At 49.3% G+C, this 24,010-nt stretch overlaps 1 protein-coding gene across 2 annotated transcripts in view; it reads right to left on the bottom strand.

The window, feature by feature from the left end:
• Positions 1–8,102: 8,102 nt before the first annotated feature.
• Positions 8,103–24,010, bottom strand: part of ggps1 (geranylgeranyl diphosphate synthase 1) — a 61,887-nt gene continuing 45,979 nt past the window's right edge. For both annotated transcript variants that reach the window (XM_038990950.1, XM_038990952.1), the window contains exons 4-6: positions 10,054–10,218; positions 9,754–9,969; positions 8,103–9,332 (exon numbers count right to left, since the gene is read on the bottom strand). In XM_038990950.1, the coding sequence (XP_038846878.1) occupies positions 8,931–9,332; positions 9,754–9,969; positions 10,054–10,218 (783 nt within the window). In that variant the 3' untranslated portion in view covers positions 8,103–8,930. The remainder of the gene's footprint in view (positions 9,333–9,753; positions 9,970–10,053; positions 10,219–24,010) is intronic.

The raw sequence follows: 24,010 nt of genomic DNA, 5'->3' as shown, positions 1-24,010 counted from the left end.
GCAATATAAACAAAAACCTAAACATTAACCTCAAGCTGGAGAGAGAGAAACTTAATGATTGAGATTGACAAACAAGATTTATGGCAGCCTCTCTCTCTGGCCTGGTGAAGCTGTATTCTAAATTTGCAGGCTGAAGATATTATCTGATTTGCCCAAAGGTCATAAATTACTCTGCACATGCTTGATGAATTCTAGAAGCTTGCCCATGAGGAGAAAGGGGAGGGAAGAGGAGGAGGAGGAAGGGGAGGCAGCGTAAAAAGATGAACTATGAAAAGTGCTGTGGTAGCGTGCTCATACAACAGACTTAACAATATGAGCAAATAACTTAGACAAATAAGCCATTTATTATTTAATCTTTATTTAACTCGGCAAGTCAGTTAAGAACACATTCTTATTTACAATGACGGCCTACTGGGGAACAAGTGGCCTTGTTCAGGGGCAGAACAACAGATTTGTACCTTGTCAGCTCAGAGATTCGATCTAGCAACCTTTCGGTTACTGGCCCAACACTAACCACTAGACTACTTGCCGCCCCTTGTGGGTGTCAGGGACAATTTAAGGAGTAAAAAGTACACCATTTTCTTTAGGAATGTAGTGGAGTAAAAGTTGTCAAAAATATAAATAGTACAGATACCCCCCAAGTACAGATACCCCCCCAGTACAGATACCCCCCCAGTACAGATACCCCCCCAGTACAGATACCCCCCCAGTACAGATACCCCCCACAAAAACTACTTTACACCATTACTGCCTATAACCACAAACCATGAAACCCCCCAAATAATGAACTCACACACGAATACCTGAATGTTGTGTTAATGTCCTCAGAAACCGCAACGATGATAACACTTTGACCTGAGGGTTCAGTGTTCAGATGATAACACTCTGACCTGAGGGTTCAGTGTCCAGATGATAACGCTCTGACCTGAGGGTTCAGTGTCCAGATGATAACGCTCTGACCTGAGGGTTCAGTGTCCAGATGATAACGCTCTGACCTGAGGGTTCAGTGTCCAGATGATAACGCTCTGACCTGAGGGTTCAGTGTCCAGATGATAACGCTCTGACCTGAGGGTTCAGTGTCCAGATGATAACGCTCTGACCTGAGGGTTCAGTGTCCAGATGATAACGCTCTGACCTGAGGGTTCAGTGTCCAGATGATAACGCTCTGACCTGAGGGTTCAGTGTCCAGATGATAACGCTCTGACCTGAGGGTTCAGTGTCCAGATGATAACGCTCTGACCTGAGGGTTCAGTGTCCAGATGATAACACTCTGACCTGAGGGTTCAGTGTCCAGATGATAACACTCTGACCTGAGGGTTCAGTGTCCAGATGATAACACTCTGACCTGAGGGTTCAGTGTCCAGATGATAACACTCTGACCTGAGGGTTCAGTGTCCAGATGATAACACTCTGACCTGAGGGTTCAGTGTCCAGATGATAACACTCTGACCTGAGGGTTCAGTGTCCAGATGATAACACTCTGACCTGAGGGTTCAGTGTCCAGATGATAACACTCTGACCTGAGGGTTCAGTGTCCAGATGATAACACTCTGACCTGAGGGTTCAGTGTCCAGATGATAACACTCTGACCTGAGGGTTCAGTGTCCAGATGATAACACTCTGACCTGAGGGTTCAGTGTCCAGATGATAACACTCTGACCTGAGGGTTCAGTGTCCAGATGATAACACTCTGACCTGAGGGTTCAGTGTCCAGATGATAACACTCTGACCTGAGGGTTCAGTGTCCAGATGATAACACTCTGACCTGAGGGTTCAGTGTCCAGATGATAACACTCTGACCTGAGGGTTCAGTGTCCAGATGATAACACTCTGACCTGAGGGTTCAGTGTCCAGATGATAACACTCTGACCTGAGGGTTCAGTGTCCAGATGATAACACTCTGACCTGAGGGTTCAGTGTCCAGATGATAACACTCTGACCTGAGGGTTCAGTGTCCAGATGATAACACTCTGACCTGAGGGTTCAGTGTCCAGATGATAACACTCTGACCTGAGGGTTCAGTGTCCAGATGATAACACTCTGACCTGAGGGTTCAGTGTCCAGATGATAACACTCTGACCTGAGGGTTCAGTGTCCAGATGATAACACTCTGACCTGAGGGTTCAGTGTCCAGATGATAACACTCTGACCTGAGGGTTCAGTGTCCAGATGATAACACTCTGACCTGAGGGTTCAGTGTCCAGATGATAACACTCTGACCTGAGGGTTCAGTGTCCAGATGATAACACTCTGACCTGAGGGTTCAGTGTCCAGATGATAACACTCTGACCTGAGGGTTCAGTGTCCAGATGATAACACTCTGACCTGAGGGTTCAGTGTCCAGATGATAACACTCTGACCTGAGGGTTCAGTGTCCAGATGATAACACTCTGACCTGAGGGTTCAGTGTCCAGATGATAACACTCTGACCTGAGGGTTCAGTGTCCAGATGATAACACTCTGACCTGAGGGTTCAGTGTCCAGATGATAACACTCTGACCTGAGGGTTCAGTGTCCAGATGATAACACTCTGACCTGAGGGTTCAGTGTCCAGATGATAACACTCTGACCTGAGGGTTCAGTGTCCAGATGATAACACTCTGACCTGAGGGTTCAGTGTCCAGATGATAACACTCTGACCTGAGGGTTCAGTGTCCAGATGATAACACTCTGACCTGAGGGTTCAGTGTCCAGATGATAACACTCTGACCTGAGGGTTCAGTGTCCAGATGATAACACTCTGACCTGAGGGTTCAGTGTCCAGATGATAACACTCTGACCTGAGGATTCAGTGTCCAGATGATAACACTCTGACCTGAGGGTTCAGTGTCCAGATGATAACACTCTGACCTGAGGGATTCAGTGTCCAGATGATAACACTCTGACCTGAGGATTCAGTGTCCAGATGATAACACTCTGACCTGAGGATTCAGTGTCCAGATGATAACACTCTGACCTGAGGGTTCAGTGTCCAGATGATAACACTCTGACCTGAGGGTTCAGTGTCCAGATGATAACACTCTGACCTGAGGGTTCAGTGTCCAGATGATAACACTCTGACCTGAGGGTTCAGTGTCCAGATGATAACACTCTGACCTGAGGGTTCAGTGTCCAGATGATAACACTCTGACCTGAGGGTTCAGTGTCCAGATGATAACACTCTGACCTGAGGGTTCAGTGTCCAGATGATAACACTCTGACCTGAGGGTTCAGTGTCCAGATGATAACACTCTGACCTGAGGGTTCAGTGTCCAGATGATAACACTCTGACCTGAGGGTTCAGTGTCCAGATGATAACACTCTGAACTGAGGGTTCAGTGTCCAGATGATAACACTCTGACCTGAGGGTTCAGTGTCCAGATGATAACACTCTGACCTGAGGGTTCAGTGTCCAGATGATAACACTCTGACCTGAGGGTTCAGTGTCCAGATGATAACACTCTGACCTGAGGGTTCAGTGTCCAGATGATAACACTCTGACCTGAGGGTTCAGTGTCCAGATGATAACACTCTGACCTGAGGGTTCAGTGTCCAGATGATAACACTCTGACCTGAGGGTTCAGTGTCCAGATGATAACACTCTGACCTGAGGGTTCAGTGTCCAGATGATAACACTCTGACCTGAGGGTTCAGTGTCCAGATGATAACACTCTGACCTGAGGGTTCAGTGTCCAGATGATAACACTCTGACCTGAGGGTTCAGTGTCCAGATGATAACACTCTGACCTGAGGGTTCAGTGTCCAGATGATAACACTCTGACCTGAGGGTTCAGTGTCCAGATGATAACACTCTGACCTGAGGGTTCAGTGTCCAGATGATAACACTCTGACCTGAGGGTTCAGTGTCCAGATGATAACACTCTGACCTGAGGGTTCAGTGTCCAGATGATAACACTCTGACCTGAGGGTTCAGTGTCCAGATGATAACACTCTGACCTGAGGGTTCAGTGTCCAGATGATAACACTCTGACCTGAGGGTTCAGTGTCCAGATGATAACACTCTGACCTGAGGGTTCAGTGTCCAGATGATAACACTCTGACCTGAGGGTTCAGTGTCCAGATGATAACACTCTGACCTGAGGGTTCAGTGTCCAGATGATAACACTCTGACCTGAGGGTTCAGTGTCCAGATGATAACACTCTGACCTGAGGGTTCAGTGTCCAGATGATAACACTCTGACCTGAGGGTTCAGTGTCCAGATGATAACACTCTGACCTGAGGGTTCAGTGTCCAGATGATAACACTCTGACCTGAGGGTTCAGTGTCCAGATGATAACACTCTGACCTGAGTGGGAGGGTTCAGTGTTCAGATGATAACACTCTGACCTGAGGGTTCAGTGTCCAGATGATAACACTCTGACCTGAGGGTTCAGTGTCCAGATGATAACACTCTGACCTGAGGGTTCAGTGTCCAGATGATAACACTCTGACCTGAGGGTTCAGTGTCCAGATGATAACACTCTGACCTGAGTGGGAGGGTTCAGTGTTCAGATGATAACACTCTGACCTGAGGGTTCAGTGTCCAGATGATAACACTCTGACCTGAGGGTTCAGTGTCCAGATGATAACACTCTGACCTGAGTGGGAGGGTTCAGTGTCCAGATGATAACACTCTGACCTGAGGGTTCAGTGTCCAGATGATAACACTCTGACCTGAGGGTTCAGTGTCCAGATGATAACACTCTGACCTGAGGGTTCAGTGTCCAGATGATAACACTCTGACCTGAGGATTCAGTGTCCAGATGATAACACTCTGACCTGAGGGTTCAGTGTCCAGATGATAACACTCTGACCTGAGTGGGAGGGTTCAGTGTCCAGATGATAACACTCTGACCTGAGGGTTCAGTGTCCAGATGATAACACTCTGACCTGAGGATTCAGTGTCCAGATGATAACACTCTGACCTGAGGATTCAGTGTCCAGATGATAACACTCTGACCTGAGGGTTCAGTGTCCAGATGATAACACTCTGACCTGAGGGTTCAGTGTCCAGATGATAACACTCTGACCTGAGGGTTCAGTGTCCAGATGATAACACTCTGACCTGAGGGTTCAGTGTCCAGATGATAACACTCTGACCTGAGGGTTCAGTGTCCAGATGATAACACTCTGACCTGAGGGTTCAGTGTCCAGATGATAACACTCTGACCTGAGGGTTCAGTGTCCAGATGATAACACTCTGACCTGAGGGTTCAGTGTCCAGATGATAACACTCTGAACTGAGGGTTCAGTGTCCAGATGATAACACTCTGACCTGAGGGTTCAGTGTCCAGATGATAACACTCTGACCTGAGGGTTCAGTGTCCAGATGATAACACTCTGACCTGAGGGTTCAGTGTCCAGATGATAACACTCTGACCTGAGGGTTCAGTGTCCAGATGATAACACTCTGACCTGAGGGTTCAGTGTCCAGATGATAACACTCTGACCTGAGGGTTCAGTGTCCAGATGATAACACTCTGACCTGAGTGGGAGGGTTCAGTGTCCAGATGATAACACTCTGACCTGAGGGTTCAGTGTCCAGATGATAACACTCTGACCTGAGTGGGAGGGTTCAGTGTCCAGATGATAACACTCTGACCTGAGTGTTCAGTGTCCAGATGATAACACTCTGACCTGAGTGGGAGGGTTCAGTGTCCAGATGATAACACTCTGACCTGAGGGTTCAGTGTCCAGATGATAACACTCTGACCTGAGGGTTCAGTGTTCAGATGATAACACTCTGACCTGAGGGTTCAGTGTCCAGATGATAACACTCTGACCTGAGGGTTCAGTGTCCAGATGATAACACTCTGACCTGAGGGTTCAGTGTCCAGATGATAACACTCTGACCTGAGGGTTCAGTGTCCAGATGATAACACTCTGACCTGAGGGTTCAGTGTCCAGATGATAACACTCTGACCTGAGGGTTCAGTGTCCAGATGATAACACTCTGACCTGAGTGGGAGGGTTCAGTGTCCAGATGATAACACTCTGACCTGAGGATTCAGTGTCCAGATGATAACACTCTGACCTGAGGGTTCAGTGTCCAGATGATAACACTCTGACCTGAGGGTTCAGTGTCCAGATGATAACACTCTGACCTGAGGGTTCAGTGTCCAGATGATAACACTCTGACCTGAGTGGGAGGGTTCAGTGTCCAGATGATAACACTCTGACCTGAGGGTTCAGTGTCCAGATGATAACACTCTGACCTGAGTGGGAGGGTTCAGTGTCCAGATGATAACACTCTGACCTGAGGATTCAGTGTCCAGATGATAACACTCTGACCTGAGGATTCAGTGTCCAGATGATAACACTCTGACCTGAGGATTCAGTGTCCAGATGATAACACTCTGACCTGAGGGTTCAGTGTCCAGATGATAACACTCTGACCTGAGGGTTCAGTGTCCAGATGATAACACTCTGACCTGAGGGTTCAGTGTCCAGATGATAACACTCTGACCTGAGGGTTCAGTGTCCAGATGATAACACTCTGACCTGAGGGTTCAGTGTCCAGATGATAACACTCTGAACTGAGGGTTCAGTGTCCAGATGATAACACTCTGACCTGAGGGTTCAGTGTCCAGATGATAACACTCTGACCTGAGGGTTCAGTGTCCAGATGATAACACTCTGACCTGAGGGTTCAGTGTCCAGATGATAACACTCTGACCTGAGGGTTCAGTGTCCAGATGATAACACTCTGACCTGAGGGTTCAGTGTCCAGATGATAACACTCTGACCTGAGGGTTCAGTGTCCAGATGATAACACTCTGACCTGAGGGTTCAGTGTCCAGATGATAACACTCTGACCTGAGGGTTCAGTGTCCAGATGATAACACTCTGACCTGAGTGGGAGGGTTCAGTGTTTCCAAGCGTGCTGTTTCGGTTGAGAATGGCAGCGCTATGACGGATGAGTGAAAACTAGTTCGACTGAGCAGCGAAACTAAGGGGGACTGTGAAGGGGAAGTTGGGTAGAGAGCAGAGGAGGATGGCCTTTAAAAAATATATATATATATATATGTTTTACAACAATTGTTTTAGATATATTTTACCTTATGATCGCTGGAGACAAATGTGAAACCAGTCATCATGGCAACACGCAGAAGCAAATCAACTTTCCCCCACAGTGAACTTTATTCTGCCATTGTGCAGAATAAAATAAAATATATTCTATGGCCTTTTAACATGAAGGGATGAAAACTTGGGAGATTCAAAACATTCCACAATTAAAGTTATACCAAAAGTTCCCTTTAGGCACTCTAACGTTTTACATTATATACCCTGACTCTCTGTTCCCTATTTCTACCATGTTAAATATTATAAATTATTATTGTCGGTAGGCCTAATAACCACAGATACTTCACTGAACGTTATGGCAAAAGTTTAGATTTGTAAAAAACAATTAATTATTTTTCATGAGATTGCCATGACCAGTTATTTGTTTATATTTTTTTAGAAGGGTCTGGAACCTTTCTGGTGAACATATTTATAACTTGCAGAGGTGTACTCAAGTCTGAGGGCACAAGCTCAAATACATAACAAATATAATGAAAAAATGAAAAACCAAATACTTTCCTATTCAACAAAAGTGGGGCAATAGGGCTTGAAATGACTGTTACTATATTTAGAAAACATTTCTTTCACATTATAACTGTAAAATAAATATGATCCTACTTAGTGACAATACAATATTCACGAGAAAATCTGTTGGCCATCAAGTGGGAGGGTTTTCAGCAGTTGAATAAAAATGTATTCAGGGCGTAAAAAAGGGAGCCACACCTGCATAAGGTAAGTCAATACCACCTACTGAGAAGTGTGTACATTTCCCAAGTCTAAATCGGGCCCTTTGTGACTAGTCTCAGCCCCTTAAGGTGCCACTTGGCACCCAGACCCCTAGCCTGGTGTAGCAGGGACCGGTCAGGTTGGGAGGATCCCTGGGAAACAGTAGCAGCTGTTAGAGAGGACTATCCTGGCTAAGGGCTGGATTAAATTAGTATTTCTGATTAAGTCGACATGCGGAGTTTATCATGTAAGCAGTCTCTGCATACGTGGGAACATTGATTAAAATGTAAAAAAACAGCAATAAGCATTTAATAAAAATAAATAAATTAAAATGCCATTTGTCAAAAAAAGGTTTTATTCAATGAATTCATGTGTGTTACATATAAGTCATATGCAGTGTACAGTCTCAACGTAAACAAACGTAATAACGCCGAGAACATGCTGTGTTGCAGGTGAAACATCTGGAGACACTGAGGCGTTGAACCAGAGATGCACTTTGACTTTAGGTGAAGGTAGCAGACAATAACCAAACACATTGGTACAAACAGACTATTCATTCCTCTAATACACATCGAACTCTGGTCGTCCTCAGAAATCTGGCCTCGTATTTTCTTCTACACCTCATTGACACTTGGCATTCACTAAAACACTAAAGCCGGGAACTCATTTCCATTTAGTATTGAAATAAAATAAAAATAAAATAAGAAACTTTTGTAAGCTGCCAAGTAACGCTTACATTTGTAAAGTTTTTTTGTAGAGACAGCGTTCTTCTGACAAGACCATGTGATGACCATACCTCCTCTTCTCCATATTTATAACGCTGTATACGTGGTGTGTTTGACATTTGTCTAGAGTACTAGAAACACGAGGTTTGCGAAGCTGTGAGTTCTTGGCTTGGTATAGTTATCATGCTCAGGGGGACTCTGTATAATCCAGCCGTGTGACAGTGTGGTATAGTTATCATGCTCAGGGGGACTCTGTATAATCCAGCCGTGTGACAGTGTGGTATAGTTATCATGCTCAGGGGGACTCTGTATAATCCAGCCGTGTGACAGTGTGGTGGTGAGCATGATGTCAGTGTTCTGTGTGGCTCGACTGCGGCCCCCTGACCCCTGACCCCTGACTCATGTTTGACAGTTGTGTAACTGTTTGGTAGATGCGGTCAGTCCTCTTTAGGGCCAGCTTTTGTCTCAGGCTCCCTAAACATCTTACTGAGGTGTTTCACTAATCCCTCCAGCTCAGGGTTTCCCCCCAGGTCTGTGATAAGGCGGTATGCCTCGGCCTCCAGCCCTCTCAGGGTCTCTCTGGTGTAGGCGAAGGAGCCCACCTTCTCCAGGTAGTCCACACAGTACCTCTTAATGTCCACGTTCTCCGTCCGCTGTCTCAGGATGTTCTGGACCTGAGTGCTCTCGGGACGGGACCAGATGGCGTGGATGGTGGGGAAGGAGAATTTCCCCTCGGTCAGATCCTCACAGAAGGACTTGTTCTCGCTGTACTCTGTTGAATTGAGGTTGGCGTAGTCGTCTCTGATCTGGAAGAAGAGTCCTAACGTATCCAGGAGAGGCTAGAGGGGTCAAAGGTCAAATCACGTTAAAACGTTTTTCAGAACGTTTTAATTATATATTTTTTTAAATAAAGCCCTTTTATCACCAGTTGTCAAAGTGCTTAACAGATATCCCGCCTAAAAACACCAAAGAGCAAGAAACAAAGAGGCAAAACCCTATAGGAACCACTAGGCTCCGAGGAGTGGCCTGTCAATCTAATATACACGGGATAGAGCACACAGTATGCATAACTGCATTACAAAGCTGTCCTCTCATCAATTTGCTATAAAACGTTTTTAAAAAGTTTTTTGACTATTTAAAAAAAAAAAGAATCGTAGCCAAATAAGTTTAGAAGATGAAATGTCTTAATGTTGAAACATTAACAGCAACACAGAAAAGAAACATGTCGGGAAATTAAATAGTTAAAGTACTAAAATGTACCTTAAGGTCTTGTTTCCAGCCAGAGAACAGCTGCATGAGCCCCACGGCCAGGCCAAACAGGCCCCCCGTCTTCTGGAGAACCATGGTACGGTACTGGCTCTCTGTGGGACAGGTGTAGGTGTCCCTCCAGTGGATGTCTAGGCCCTGGCCGCGGTGCAGCTCCAACAGCTGTCTGGTGAACAGATGCACCGCCTCGGGGTGATCCAGGGTTAGCACCTAATAATACACAGGTTATAACGCTGTCTGGTGAACACACACTGATCCCCCCCCCAAAAAAATCGACCAATCAATGACTCTCACCTTCTCCAGTCCCAGGAAGTAGACGTAGTTGGCAGAGTTGATAACAGAGGGGACCCCGTAGATGCTGTGGGCTACAGGGAAACCTCTCCTCAGTGTAGAACTGTCCTCGATGTCATCGATCAGGAGACTGGCGTTGTGGAGCATCTCAGTCACTTCTATGATCACCTACACAACAGACATTTTGGTTTCTCACAGCTGTTTAAACATGTCGAATCATTTCATTTCATAGTTTGTTTTGTATGCACAGTACCAGTCAAAAGTCTGGACACTCCTACTCATTCAAGGGTTTTTCTATATATAAAAAAACAACGATTTTCTACATAGTAGAATAATAGTGAAGAGATCAAAACTATGAAATAACACATATGGAATCATGTAGTAACCCAAAAAAGTGTTAAACAAATTGAATTGAGACTCTTCAAAGTAGCCACCCTTTGCTTTGATGAAAGCTTGTACATTTTTTAAAATAAAAACACTTGAATGTGTCCAAACTTTTTACTGGTACTGTTCTGTGTGTGTGAATTATTTCTTCCCTCAGAGGAACAGGACACAAGCGGAAAACAACATCATCCTCTGTGGTTGATAGCATCTCAAGACGTGTCCCAGTCTGGTCTAATTCATGTCAAGATTAACTAGGCACATTGAGTTAATTACATTGTTTTTTTATAAAACCCTTTTTATATCAGCAGTTTTCAAAGTGCTTTACAGACAAAACACCACAACAAGCAATGCAGAGGCACAGTAGCTAGGAAAAACTGAGAAGTTGTAGTCACAGGTCAGAAGAGACTTTACAGGTCTCCACCGCAGAGTTACCGTCTAACCATGCTCAGAGTCCTGCTGTGTTACAGCTATTCTCCAGTAGGGGGAGCTAGCTGACAAGACTACACTGTGTGGGAGGGAATGTAATTTGGAGAAAGAGAGAGAGAGATCACCGAGTAGGCAGGCAGACAGTGAATATGGAGGTCTGCTCTGTGTAGGGTGAAGCTAAGGACAAGAGACCTCTCCTCCTCCTCTCTCCTAGATCTATCCGTTGCCTTGGACACCGTGTACTATCAGATCCTCCTCTCCACCCTCTCAGGGCTGGGCGTCTCAGGCTCTGCACACTCCCGGATTGTATCCTACCTGGCAGGCCTCTCCTACTAGGTGACGTGGAGAGGATCTGGGTCTGCACTCCGTCTCACCTTGTCTGTTCCCCAAAAGCCCCGACTTTGCTAAAAAAATAATTTTAAGGGAAAATGTGTCGCCGTCTCACCTAGCCATCTAAATGTGTCGTCGTCTCACCTAGCCATCTAAATGTGTCGTCGTCTCACCTAGCCATCTAAATGTGTCGTCGTCTCACCTAGCCATCTAAATGTGTCGTCGTCTCACCTAGCCATCTAAATGTGTCGTCGTCTTACCTAGCCATCTAAATGTGTCGTCGTCTCACCTAGCCATCTAAATGTGTCGTCGTCTCACCTAGCCATCTAAATGTGTCGTCGTCTCACCTAGCCATCTAAATGTGTCGTCGTCTCACCTAGCCATCTAAATGTGTCGTCGTCTCACCTAGCCATCTAAATGTGTCGTCGTCTCACCTAGCCATCTAAATGTGTCGTCGTCTCACCTCGCCATCTAAATGTGTCGTCGTCTCACCTCGCCATCTAAATGTGTCGTCGTCTCACCTCGCCATCTAAATGTGTCGTCGTCTCACCTCGCCATCTAAATGTGTCGTCGTCTCACCTAGCCATCTTAATGTGCTGTGTTGTCTCACCTAGCCATCTAAATGTGTCGTCGTCTCACCTAGCCATCTAAATGTGTCGTCGTCTCACCTAGCCATCTAAATGTGTCGTCGTCTCACCTAGCCATCTAAATGTGTCGTCGTCTCACCTAGCCATCTAAATGTGTCGTCGTCTCACCTAGCCATCTAAATGTGTCGTCGTCTCACCTAGCCATCTAAATGTGTCGTCGTCTCACCTAGCCATCTAAATGTGTTGTCGTCTCACCTAGCCATCTTAATGTGTTGTCGTCTCACCTAGCCATCTAAATGTGTTGTCGTCTCACCTAGCCATCTAAATGTGTCGTCGTCTCACCTAGCCATCTTAATGTGTTGTCGTCTCACCTAGCCATCTTAATGTGTTGTCGTCTCACCTAGCCATCTAAATGTGTTGTCATCTCACCTAGCCATCTAAATGTGTTGTCGTCTCACCTAGCCATCTTAAGAATGCACTAATTGTAAGTCGCTCTGGATCAGAGAGTCTGCTAAATGACTCACTACTGTAGTGGCTCTGGATCAGAGAGTCTGCTAAATGACTCCCTACTGTAGTGGCTCTGGATCAGAGAGTCTGCTAAATGACTCCCTACTGTAGTGGCTCTGGATCAGAGAGTCTGCTAAATGACTCACTACTGTAGTGGCTCTGGATCAGAGAGTCTGTTAAATGACTCACTACTGTAGTGACTCTGGATCAGAGAGTCTGTTAAATGACTCACTACTATAGTGGCTCTGGATCAGAGAGTCTGCTAAATGACTCCCTACTGTAGTCGCTCTGGATCAGAGAGTCTGCTAAATGACTCACTACTGTAGTGGCTCTGGATCAGAGAGTCTGTTAAATGACTCACTACTGTAGTGGCTCTGGATCAGAGAGTCTGTTAAATGACTCACTACTGTAGTGACTCTGGATCAGAGAGTCTGCTAAATGACTCACTACTGTAGTGTCTCTGGATCAGAGAGTCTGCTAAATGACTCCCTACTATAGTGGCTCTGGATCAGAGTCTGCTAAATGACTCCCTACTGTAGTCGCTCTGGATCAGAGAGTCTGCTAAATGACTCACTACTGTAGTGGCTCTGGATCAGAGAGTCTGTTAAATGACTCACTACTGTAGTGGCTCTGGATCAGAGAGTCTGTTAAATGACTCCCTACTGTAGTGGCTCTGGATCAGAGAGTCTGCTAAATGACTCAAATGTAAACGTAAAATGCAGTAAAAAGCAAACTATATATTACAATATATGCCATTTAGCAGACACTTTTTATCCAAAGCGACTTAGTCATGTTGTGCATACGTTTTCCATACGAGTGGCTCCAGCGGGAACCAAACCCACGGCCCTTACCGTTGCAAGCACCGTGTTCTACCGACTGAGCCTCACAGAACCAGCTGGCCGGTGGGTCAGGGACGAGACGGACAGTGTAGTGCCATCGTAGGTCCACATTCCATATATAGTGCACTACTTTTAAAACAGTGCTTTCACCTTTGACCCTATTGATCTTGGTCAAAAGTAGTGCACTTCATAGGGTGCCATTTTGTACCTGCATAGTTGTCGGTGGACATAAAGTGCAGACAAAGTGCCCATCTTGTTAGATTTGTAGTTTAGGAACTTAGCCTGTTGAATATAATACGTGTTTGTTAGAGAGGGAGACAACAAAAAAAAAAGCTATATTTTTCGTTAATTTAAAACGAGGGGAGGGGTGGGCAACTCCAGTCCTCGAGCGCGTGATTGGTGTCACACCTTGTCTCCATCCCTAACAAACACAGCTGATTATAATCACATTGCATTCTAAACTGAAGATCCTGATTAGGTGATTATTGGAGTCAGGTGTGTTAGCTGGGGCTGGGGGCAAAACTGTGACACCAATCAGGCCCCCAAGGACTGGAATTGCCCCCCCCCCCCTCTCGATTTCAAACGAGTAAATGGCAGTGACTTGTACAAGTAGAGGGCAGCCTGTCAGCCCAGAACCAGACATGTCTCTGCCACAGCCAGGGGGCGCACTGTCAGAAAACAGCTCCAGGCAGAGAATAGACGTGTCATGTCTCTCTGCCACAGCCAGGGGGCGCACTGTCAGAAAACAGCTCCAGGCAGAAAGAGATAGTGTCTGTATAATGCCTGGTTTTTCACTAACCTCAGGTCTCCTAACCTCAGGTCTCCTAACCTCAACCTCAGGTCTCCTAACCTCAACCTCAGGTCTCCTAACCTCAACCTCAGGTCTCCTAACCTCAGGTCTCCTAACCTCAGGTCTCCTAACCTCAGGTCTCCTAACCTCAGGTCTCCTAACCTCAGGTCTCCTAACCTCAGGTCTCCTAACCTCAGGTCTCCTAACCTCAGGTCTCCTAACCTCAGGTCTCCTAACCTCAGGTCTCCTAACCTCAGGTCTCCTAACCTCAGGTCTCCTAACCTCAGGTCTCCTAACCTCAGGTCTCCTAACCTCAACCTCAGGTCTCCTAACCTCAACCTCAGGTCTCCTAACCTCAACCTCAGGTCTCCTAACCCTAACCTCAGGTCTCCTAACCCTAACCTCAGGTCTCCTAACCCTAACCTCAGGTCTCCTAACCCTAACCTCAGGTCTCCTAACCCTAACCTCAGGTCTCCTAACCCTAACCTCAGGTCTCCTAACCCTAACCTCAGGTCTCCTAACCCTAACCTCAGGTCTCCTAACCCTAACCTCAGGTCTCCTAACCCTAACCTCAGGTCTCCTAACCCTAACCTCAGGTCTCCTAACCCTAACCTCAGGTCTCCTAACCCTAACCTCAGGTCTCCTAACCCTAACCTCAGGTCTCCTAACCCTAACCTCAGGTCTCCTAACCCGGTACGTTAATTGTTCGACCCTGCTATGAAAAAAGTCACTTCGGTATCGAAGTGGCGTGAAAAGACTGTTTCCCTTATTACGAAGCTAGAAACATTACAGACATGAATGTTCCCATGTCCTTGTCTGTGAAAATGCCCACTGGGCTAACAAACGTAGCAAAACATTTTGCAACGGAAAAATGTTTCTCCCTCTCCCGGTTTATGTCAGTTTACTTTTGTTTGGTGTCAAGTCAATACGACCCAGTCTCTAATCCAGGTCCTGTCAGAGTGGTGGAACAGGGCTTTACTGGGAGGTGATTCAGATGACATTAGGCTGCCACGGTCCTGTCAGAGTGGTGGAACAGGGCTTTACTGGGAGGTGATTCAGAAGACAGGTGCTGTGGCCTGGTAATTAAAGCGGTCTATGTGTCTGTGTAAAATTGCCTTTTTTTCAAGCACAGTAAAACCAAAAACTCCACCCACTTCAGCTGAACAGAAAAGGGTAAACCTAGACACAAGTACATCTGCAAGTCAATTCAGAGAACAGACAGGGAGACTATATACATGTTATCTAGGAGGACAATCTTTGGATTACAAACTCTAGAATGAGGATTTGGAGCATCTCACCCCACAATACACCACTCCATCCCACAATACACCACTCCATCCCACAATACTCCATTCCATCCCACAATACCCCACTCCATCCCACAATACCCCACTCCATCCCACAATACCCCACTCCATCCCACAATACCCCATTCCATCCCACAATACCCCACTCCATCCCACAATACCCCACTCCATCCCACAATACCCCACTCCATCCCACAATACCCCACTCCATCCCACAATACCCCACTCCATCCCACAATACCCCATTCCATCCCACAATACCCCATTCCATCCCACAATACCCCATTCCATCCCACAATACCCCATTCCATCCCACAATACCCCACTCCACCCCACAACCACCCCATAAATATCAACGCCACTAATAAGAGAACACCTTACCTTGTCTAGCAGTCTGTCTTCCCTCTACAAACCAATTCTAGTCCAAATGGAACCCTATTCCCTATGTAGTGCACTACTTTTGTCCAGGGCTCTGGTCAAAAGTAGTGTACTACAGTTGAAGTCGGAAGTTTACATACACCTTAACAAAATACATTTAAACTCAGTTTTTCACAATTCCTGACATTTAATCGTAGTAAAAATTCCCTGTCTTCGGTCAGTTAAGATGGGTCAAACGTTTCGGGTAGCCTTCCACAAGCTTCCCACAATAAGTTGGGTGAATTTTGGCCCGTTCCTCCGGACAGAGCTGGTGTAACTGAGTCAGGTTTGTAGGCCTCCTTGCTTGCACACGCTTTTTCAGTTCTGCCCACAAATTTTCTATAGGATTGAGGTCAGGGCTTTGTGATGGCCACTTCAATATCTTGACTTTGTTGTCCTTAAGCCATTTTGCCACAACTTTGGAAGTATGCTTGGGGTCATTGTCTATTTGGAAGACCCATTTGCGACCAAGCTTTAACTTCCTGACTGATGTCTTGAGATGTTGCTTCAATATATCCACATCATTTTCCTACCTCATGATGCCATCTATTTTGTGAAGTGCACCAGTCCCTCCTGCAGCAAAGCACCCCCACAACATGATGCTGCCACCCCCGTGCTTCACGGTTGGGATAGTGTTCTTCGGCTTGCAAGCCTCCCCCTTTTCCTCCAAACATAACGATGGTCATTATGGCAAAACACTTCTATTTTTGTTTCATCAGACCAGTGGACAAAAAGTACGATCTTTGTCCCCATGTGGAGTTGCAAACCACAGTATGGATTTTTTATGGCGGTTTTGGAGCAGTGGCTTCTTCCTTGCTGAGCGGCCTTTCAGGTTATGTCGATATAGGACTCGTTTTACTGTGGATATAGATACTTTTGTACCCGTTTCCTCCAGCATCTTCACAAGGTCCTTTGTTGTTGTTCTGGGAATGATTTGCACATTTCGCACCAAAGTACATTCATCTCCAGGAGACAGAACGCGTCTCCTTCCTGAGCGGTATGACGGCTGCGTGGTCCCATGGTGTTTATACTTGCATACTATTGTTTGTACAGATGAACGTGGTACCTTAAGGCATTTGGAAATTGCTCCCACGGATGAACCAGACTTGTGGAGGTCTACTTTTTTTTTTTCTGAGGTCTTGGCTGATTTCTGATTCCCATGATGTCAAGCAAAGAGGCACTGAGTTTGAAGATAGGCCTTGAAATACATCCACAGGTACACCTCCAATTGACTCAAATTTGGTCAATTAGCCTATCAGAAGCTTCTAAAGCCATGATATAATTTTCTGCAATTTTCCAAGCTGTTTAAAGGCACAGTCAACTTAGTGTATGTAAACTTCTAACCCAGTGGAATTGTGATACAGTGAATTATAAGTGAAATAATCTGTCTGTAAACAATTGTTGGAAAAATTACTTGTGTCATGCACAAAGTAGATGTCCTAACCGACTTGCCAAAACCATAGTTTGTTAACAAGAAATTTGTGGAGTGGTTGAAAAACTAGTTTTAATGACTCCAACCTAAGTGTATGTAAACTTCCGGCTTCAACTGTATATAGGGAATAAGGGGCTATTTAGAACACAACCCAGGACAACTCTGCATAAATCTGCTGCTCTAGCCAGTGTCCTTCTGTCTGCCTCACCCCTACACTGGCCTCACTACTAGCCTACAGAGCTCCCCTGACCCCTACACTACTAGCCTACAGAGCTCCCCTGACCCCTACACTACTAGCCTACAGGGCTCCCCTGACCCCTACACTACTAGCCTACAGAGCTCCCCTGACCCCTACACTACTAGCCTACAGAGCTCCCCTGACCCCTACACTACTAGCCTACAGAGCTCCCCTGACCCCTACACTACTAGCCTACAGAGCTCCCCTGACCCCTACACTACTAGCCTACAGAGCTCCCCTGACCCCTACACTACTAGCCTACAGAGCTCCCCTGACCCCTACACTGGCCTCACTACTAGCCTACAGAGCTCCCCTGACCCCTACACTACTAGCCTACAGGGCTCCCCTGACCCCTACACTACTAGCCTACAGAGCTCCCCTGACCCCTACACTACTAGCCTACAGAGCTCCCCTGACCCCTACACTACTAGCCTACAGAGCTCCCCTGACCCCTACACTACTAGCCTACAGAGCTCCCCTGACCCCTACACTACTAGCCTACAGAGCTCCCCTGACCCCTACACTGGCCTCACTACTAGCCTACAGAGCTCCCCTGACCCCTACACTACTAGCCCACAGAGCTCCCCTGACCCCTACACTACTAGCCTACAGAGCTCCCCTGACCCCTACACTACTAGCCTACAGAGCTCCCCTGACCCCTACACTGGCCTCACTACTAGCCTACAGAGCTCCCCTGACCCCTACACTACTAGCCTACAGAGTTCCCCTGACCCCTACACTACTAGCTTACAGAGCCTCTCTGACCCCTACACTACTAGCCTACAGAGCTCCCCTGACCCCTACACTACTAGCCTACAGAGCCCCCCTGAGCCCTACACTACTAGCCTACAGAGCTCCCCTGAGCCCTACACTACTAGTCTACCAAGCTCCCCTGACCCCTACACTGGCCTCACTACTAGCCTACAGAGCTCCCCTGACCCCTACACTGGCCTCACTACTAGCCTACCAAGCTCCCCTGACCCCTACACTGGCCTCACTACTAGCCTACAGAGCTCCCCTGACCCCTACACTACTAGCCTACCAAGCTCCCCTGACCCCTACACTGGCCTCACTACTAGCCTACAGAGCTCCCCTGACCCCTACACTGGCCTCACTACTAGCCTACCAAGCTCCCCTGACCCCTACACTGGCCTCACTACTAGCCTATAGAGCTCCCCTGACCCCTACACTACTAGCCTACAGAGCTCCCCTGAGCCCTACACTACTAGCCTACCAAGCTCCCCTGACCCCTACACTGGCCTCACTACTAGCCTACAGAGTTCCCCTGACCCCTACACTACTAGCCTACAGAGCTCCCCTGACCCCTACACTACTAGCCTACAGAGTTCCCCTGACCCCTACACTACTAGCCTACAGAGCTCCCCTGACCCCTAGACTACTAGCCTACAGAGCTCCCCTGACCCCTACACTGGCCTCACTACTAGCCTACAGAGCTCCCCTGACCCCTACACTACTAGCCTACAGGGCTCCCCTGACCCCTACACTACAAGCCTACAGAGCTCCCCTGACCCCTACACTAATAGCCCACAGAGCTCCCCTGACCCCTACACTACTAGCCTACAGAGCTCCCCTGACCCCTACACTACAAGCCTACAGAGCTCCCCTGACCCCTACACTACAAGCCTACAGAGCTCCCCTGACCCCTACACTGGCCTCACTACTAGCCTACAGAGCTCCCCTGACCCCTACACTACTAGCCTACAGAGCTCCCCTGACCCCTACACTACTAGCCTACAGAGCTCCCCTGACCCCTACACTACTAGCCTACAGAGCTCCCCTGACCCCTACACTACTAGCCCACAGAGCTCCCCTGACCCCTACACTACAAGCCTACAGAGCTCCCCTGACCCCTACACTACTAGCCTACAGAGCTCCCCTGACCCCTACACTACTAGCCTACAGAGCTCCCCTGACCCCTACACTACTAGCCTACAGAGCTCCCCTGACCCCTACACTACTAGCCTACCAATCTCCCCTGAGCCCTACACTACTAGCCTACAGAGCTCCCCTGACCCCTACACTACTAGCCTACAGAGCTCCCCTGACCCCTACACTACTAGCCCACAGAGCTCCCCTGACCCCTACACTGGCCTCACTACTAGCCCACAGTGCTCCCCTGACCCCTACACTACTAGCCTACAGAGCTCCCCTGAGCCCTACACTACTAGCCTACCAAGCTCCCCTGACCCGTACACTACTAGCCTACAGAGCTCCCCTGACCCCTACACTACTAGCCTACAGAGCTCCCCTGACCCCTACACTGGCCTCACTACTAGCCTACAGAGCTCCCCTGACCCCTAAACTACTAGCCTACAGGGCTCCCCTGACCCCTACACTGGCCTCACTACTAGCCTACAGAGGTCCCCTGATCCCTACACTACTAGCCTACAGAGCTCCCCTGACCCCTACACTACTAGCCTACAGAGCTCCCCTGACCCCTACACTACTAGCCTACAGAGCTCCCCTGACCCCTACACTACTAGCCTACAGAGCTCCCCTGACCCCTACACTACTAGCCTACAGAGCTCCCCTGACCCCTACACTACTAGCCTACAGAGCTCCCCTGACCCCTACACTACTAGCCTACAGAGCTCCCCTGACCCCTACACTACTAGCCTACAGAGCTCCCCTGACCCCTACACTGGCCTCACTACTAGCCTACAGAGCTCCCCTGACCCCTACACTACTAGCCTACAGAGCTCCCCTGAGCCCTACACTACTAGCCTACCAAGCTCCCCTGACCCCTACACTACTAGCCTACCAAGCTCCCCTGACCCCTACACTGGCCTCACTACTAGCCTACAGAGCTCCCCTGACCCCTACACTACTAGCCTACAGAGCTCCCCTGAGCCCTACACTACTAGCCTACCAAGCTCCCCTGACCCCTACACTACTAGCCTACCAAGCTCCCCTGACCCCTACACTACTAGCCTACAGAGCTCCCCTGACACCTACACTACTAGCCTACCAAGCTCCCCTGACCCCTACACTGGCCTCACTACTAGCCTACAGAGCTCCCCTGACCCCTACACTACTAGCCTACAGAGCTCCCCTGAGCCCTACACTACTAGCCTACCAAGCTCCCCTGACCCCTACACTACTAGCCTACCAAGCTCCCCTGACCCCTACACTACTAGCCTACAGAGCTCCCCTGACACCTACACTACTAGCCTACCAAGCTCCCCTGACCCCTACACTGGCCTCACTACTAGCGTACAGAGCTCCCCTGACCACTACACTACAGAGCTCCCCTGAGCCCTACACTACTAGCCTACCAATCTCCCCTGAGCCCTACACTACTAGCCTACAGAGCTCCCCTGACCCCTACACTACTAGCCCACAGAGCTCCCCTGACCCCTACACTGGCCTCACTACTAGCCCACAGTGCTCCCCTGACCCCTACACTACTAGCCTACAGAGCTCCCCTGAGCCCTACACTACTAGCCTACCAAGCTCCCCTGACCCGTACACTACTAGCCTACAGAGCTCCCCTGACCCCTACACTACTAGCCTACAGAGCTCCCCTGACCCCTACACTGGCCTCACTACTAGCCTACAGAGCTCCCCTGACCCCTAAACTACTAGCCTACAGGGCTCCCCTGACCCCTACACTGGCCTCACTACTAGCCTACAGAGCTCCCCTGACCCCTACACTACTAGCCTACAGAGCTCCCCTGACCCCTACACTACTAGCCTACAGAGCTCCCCTGACCCCTACACTACTAGCCTACAGAGCTCCCCTGACCCCTACACTACTAGCCTACAGAGCTCCCCTGACCCCTACACTACTAGCCTACAGAGCTCCCCTGACCCCTACACTACAAGCCTACAGAGCTCCCCTGACCCCTACACTACTAGCCTACAGAGCTCCCCTGACCCCTACACTACTAGCCTACAGAGCTCCCCTGACCCCTACACTACTAGCCTACAGAGCTCCCCTGACCCCTACACTACTAGCCTACAGAGCTCCCCTGACCCCTACACTACTAGCCTACAGAGCTCCCCTGACCCCTACACTACTAGCCTACAGAGCTCCCCTGACCCCTACACTGGCCTCACTACTAGCCTACAGAGCTCCCCTGACCCCTACACTACTAGCCTACAGAGCTCCCCTGAGCCCTACACTACTAGCCTACCAAGCTCCCCTGACCCCTACACTGGCCTCACTACTAGCCTACAGAGCTCCCCTGACCCCTACACTACTAGCCTACAGAGCTCCCCTGAGCCCTACACTACTAGCCTACCAAGCTCCCCTGACCCCTACACTACTAGCCTACCAAGCTCCCCTGACCCCTACACTACTAGCCTACAGAGCTCCCCTGACACCTACACTACTAGCCTACCAAGCTCCCCTGACCCCTACACTGGCCTCACTACTAGCCTACAGAGCTCCCCTGACCACTACACTACTAGCCTACAGAGCTCCCCTGAGCCCTACACTACTAGCCTACCAAGCTCCCCTGAGCCCTACACTACTAGCCTACCAAGCTCCCCTGACCCCTACACTACAAGCCTACAGAGCTCCCCTGACCCCTACACTACTAGCCTACAGAGCTCCCCTGACCCCTACACTACTAGCCTACAGAGCTCCCCTGACCCCTACACTACTAGCCTACAGAGCTCCCCTGACCCCTACACTACTAGCCTACAGAGCTCCCCTGACCCCTACACTACAAGCCTACAGAGCTACCCTGACCCCTACACTACTAGCCTACAGAGCTCCCCTGACCCCTACACTACTAGCCTACAGAGCTCCCCTGACCCCTACACTACTAGCCTACAGAGCTCCCCTGACCCCTACACTACTAGCCTACAGAGCTCCCCTGACCCCTACACTACTAGCCTACAGAGCTCCCCTGACCCCTACACTACTAGCCTACAGAGCTCCCCTGACCCCTACACTACAAGCCTACCAAGCTCCCCTGACCCCTACACTACTAGCCTACCAAGCTCCCCTGACCCCTACACTACAAGCCTACAGAGCTCCCCTGACCCCTACACTACTAGCCTACAGGGCTCCCCTGACCCCTACATTACTAGACTACAGAGCTCCCCTGACCCCTACACTACTAGCCTACAGGGCTCCCCTGACCCCTACACTACTAGCCTACAGAGCTCCCCTGAGCCCTACACTACTAGCCTACAGAGCTCCCCTGACCCCTACACTACAAGCCTACAGAGCTCCCCTGACCCCTACACTACTAGCCTACAGGGCTCCCCTGACCCCTACATTACTAGACTACAGAGCTCCCCTGACCCCTACACTACTAGCCTACAGGGCTCCCCTGACCCCTACACTACTAGCCTACAGAGCTCCCCTGAGCCCTACACTACTAGCCTACCAAGCTCCCCTGAGCCCTACACTACTAGCCTACAGAGCTCCCCTGACCCCTACACTACAAGCCTACCAAGCTCCCCTGACCCCTACACTACTAGCCTACCAAGCTCCCCTGACCCCTACACTGGCCTCACTACTAGCCCACAGAGCTCCCCTGACCCGTACACTGGCCTCACTACCAGCCTACCAAGCTCCACTGACCCCTACACTGGCCTCACTACTAGCCCACAGAGCTCCCCTGACCCGTACACTGGCCTCACTACTAGCCTACAGAGCTCCCCTGACCCCTACACTACAGAGCTCCCCTGATCCCTACACTACAGAGCTCCCCTGACCCCTACACTACTAGCCCACAGAGTTCCCCTGACCCCTACACTACTAGCCCACAGAGTTCCCCTGAATCCTCGCCCACAGAGCTCCCCGGAATCCTAGCCCACAGAGCTCCCCTGAATCCTCGCCCACAGAGCTCCCCTGAATCCTCGCCCACAGAGCTCCCCTGAATCCTCGCCCACAGAGCTCCCCTGAATCCTCACCCACAGAGCTTCCCTGACCCCTACACTACTAGCCCATAGAGCTCCCTGAATCCTAGCTCACAGAACTCCCATGAATCCTAGCCCACAAAGCTCTCGTGAATCCTAGCCCAGAGAGCTCCCCTGACCCCTACACTACTAGCCCACATAGTTCCCCTGAATCCTAGCCCACAGAGCTCCCCTGATCCCTACACTACTAGCCCACAGAGCTCCCCTGAATCCTAGCCCAGAGAGCTCCCCTGACCCCTACACTACTAGCCCACAGAACTTCCCTGACCCCTACACTACTAGCCTACAGGGCTCCCCTGACCCCTACACTACTAGCCCACAGAGCTCCCCCGAATCCTAGCCCACAGAGCTCCCCTGAATCCTAGCCCACAGAGCTCCCCTGAATCCTAGCCCACAGAGCTCCCCTGAATCCTAGCCCACAGAGCTCCCCTGAATCCTAGCCCACAGAGCTCCCCTGAATCCTAGCCCACAGAACTCCCATGAATCCTAGCCCACAAAGCTCTCGTGAATCCTAGCCCAGAGAGCTCCCCTGACCCCTACACTACTAGCCCACATCGTTCCCCTGAATCCTAGCCCACAGAGCTCCCCTGATCCCTACACTACTAGCCCACAGAGCTCCCCTGAATCCTAGCCCAGAGAGCTCCCCTGACCCCTACACTACTAGCCCACAGAACTTCCCTGACCCCTACACTACTAGCCTACAGGGCTCCCCTGACCCCTACACTACTAGCCCACAGAGCTCCCCCGAATCCTAGCCCACAGAGCTCCCCTGAATCCTAGCCCACAGAGCTCCCCTGAATCCTAG

Source organism: Salvelinus namaycush, chromosome 4, assembly GCF_016432855.1.
Source record: "Salvelinus namaycush isolate Seneca chromosome 4, SaNama_1.0, whole genome shotgun sequence".
Lineage (NCBI taxonomy): Eukaryota > Metazoa > Chordata > Actinopteri > Salmoniformes > Salmonidae > Salvelinus > Salvelinus namaycush.
Note: the sequence above shows the minus strand (reverse complement) of the source record. Positions and strands in the feature narration are given on the sequence as shown.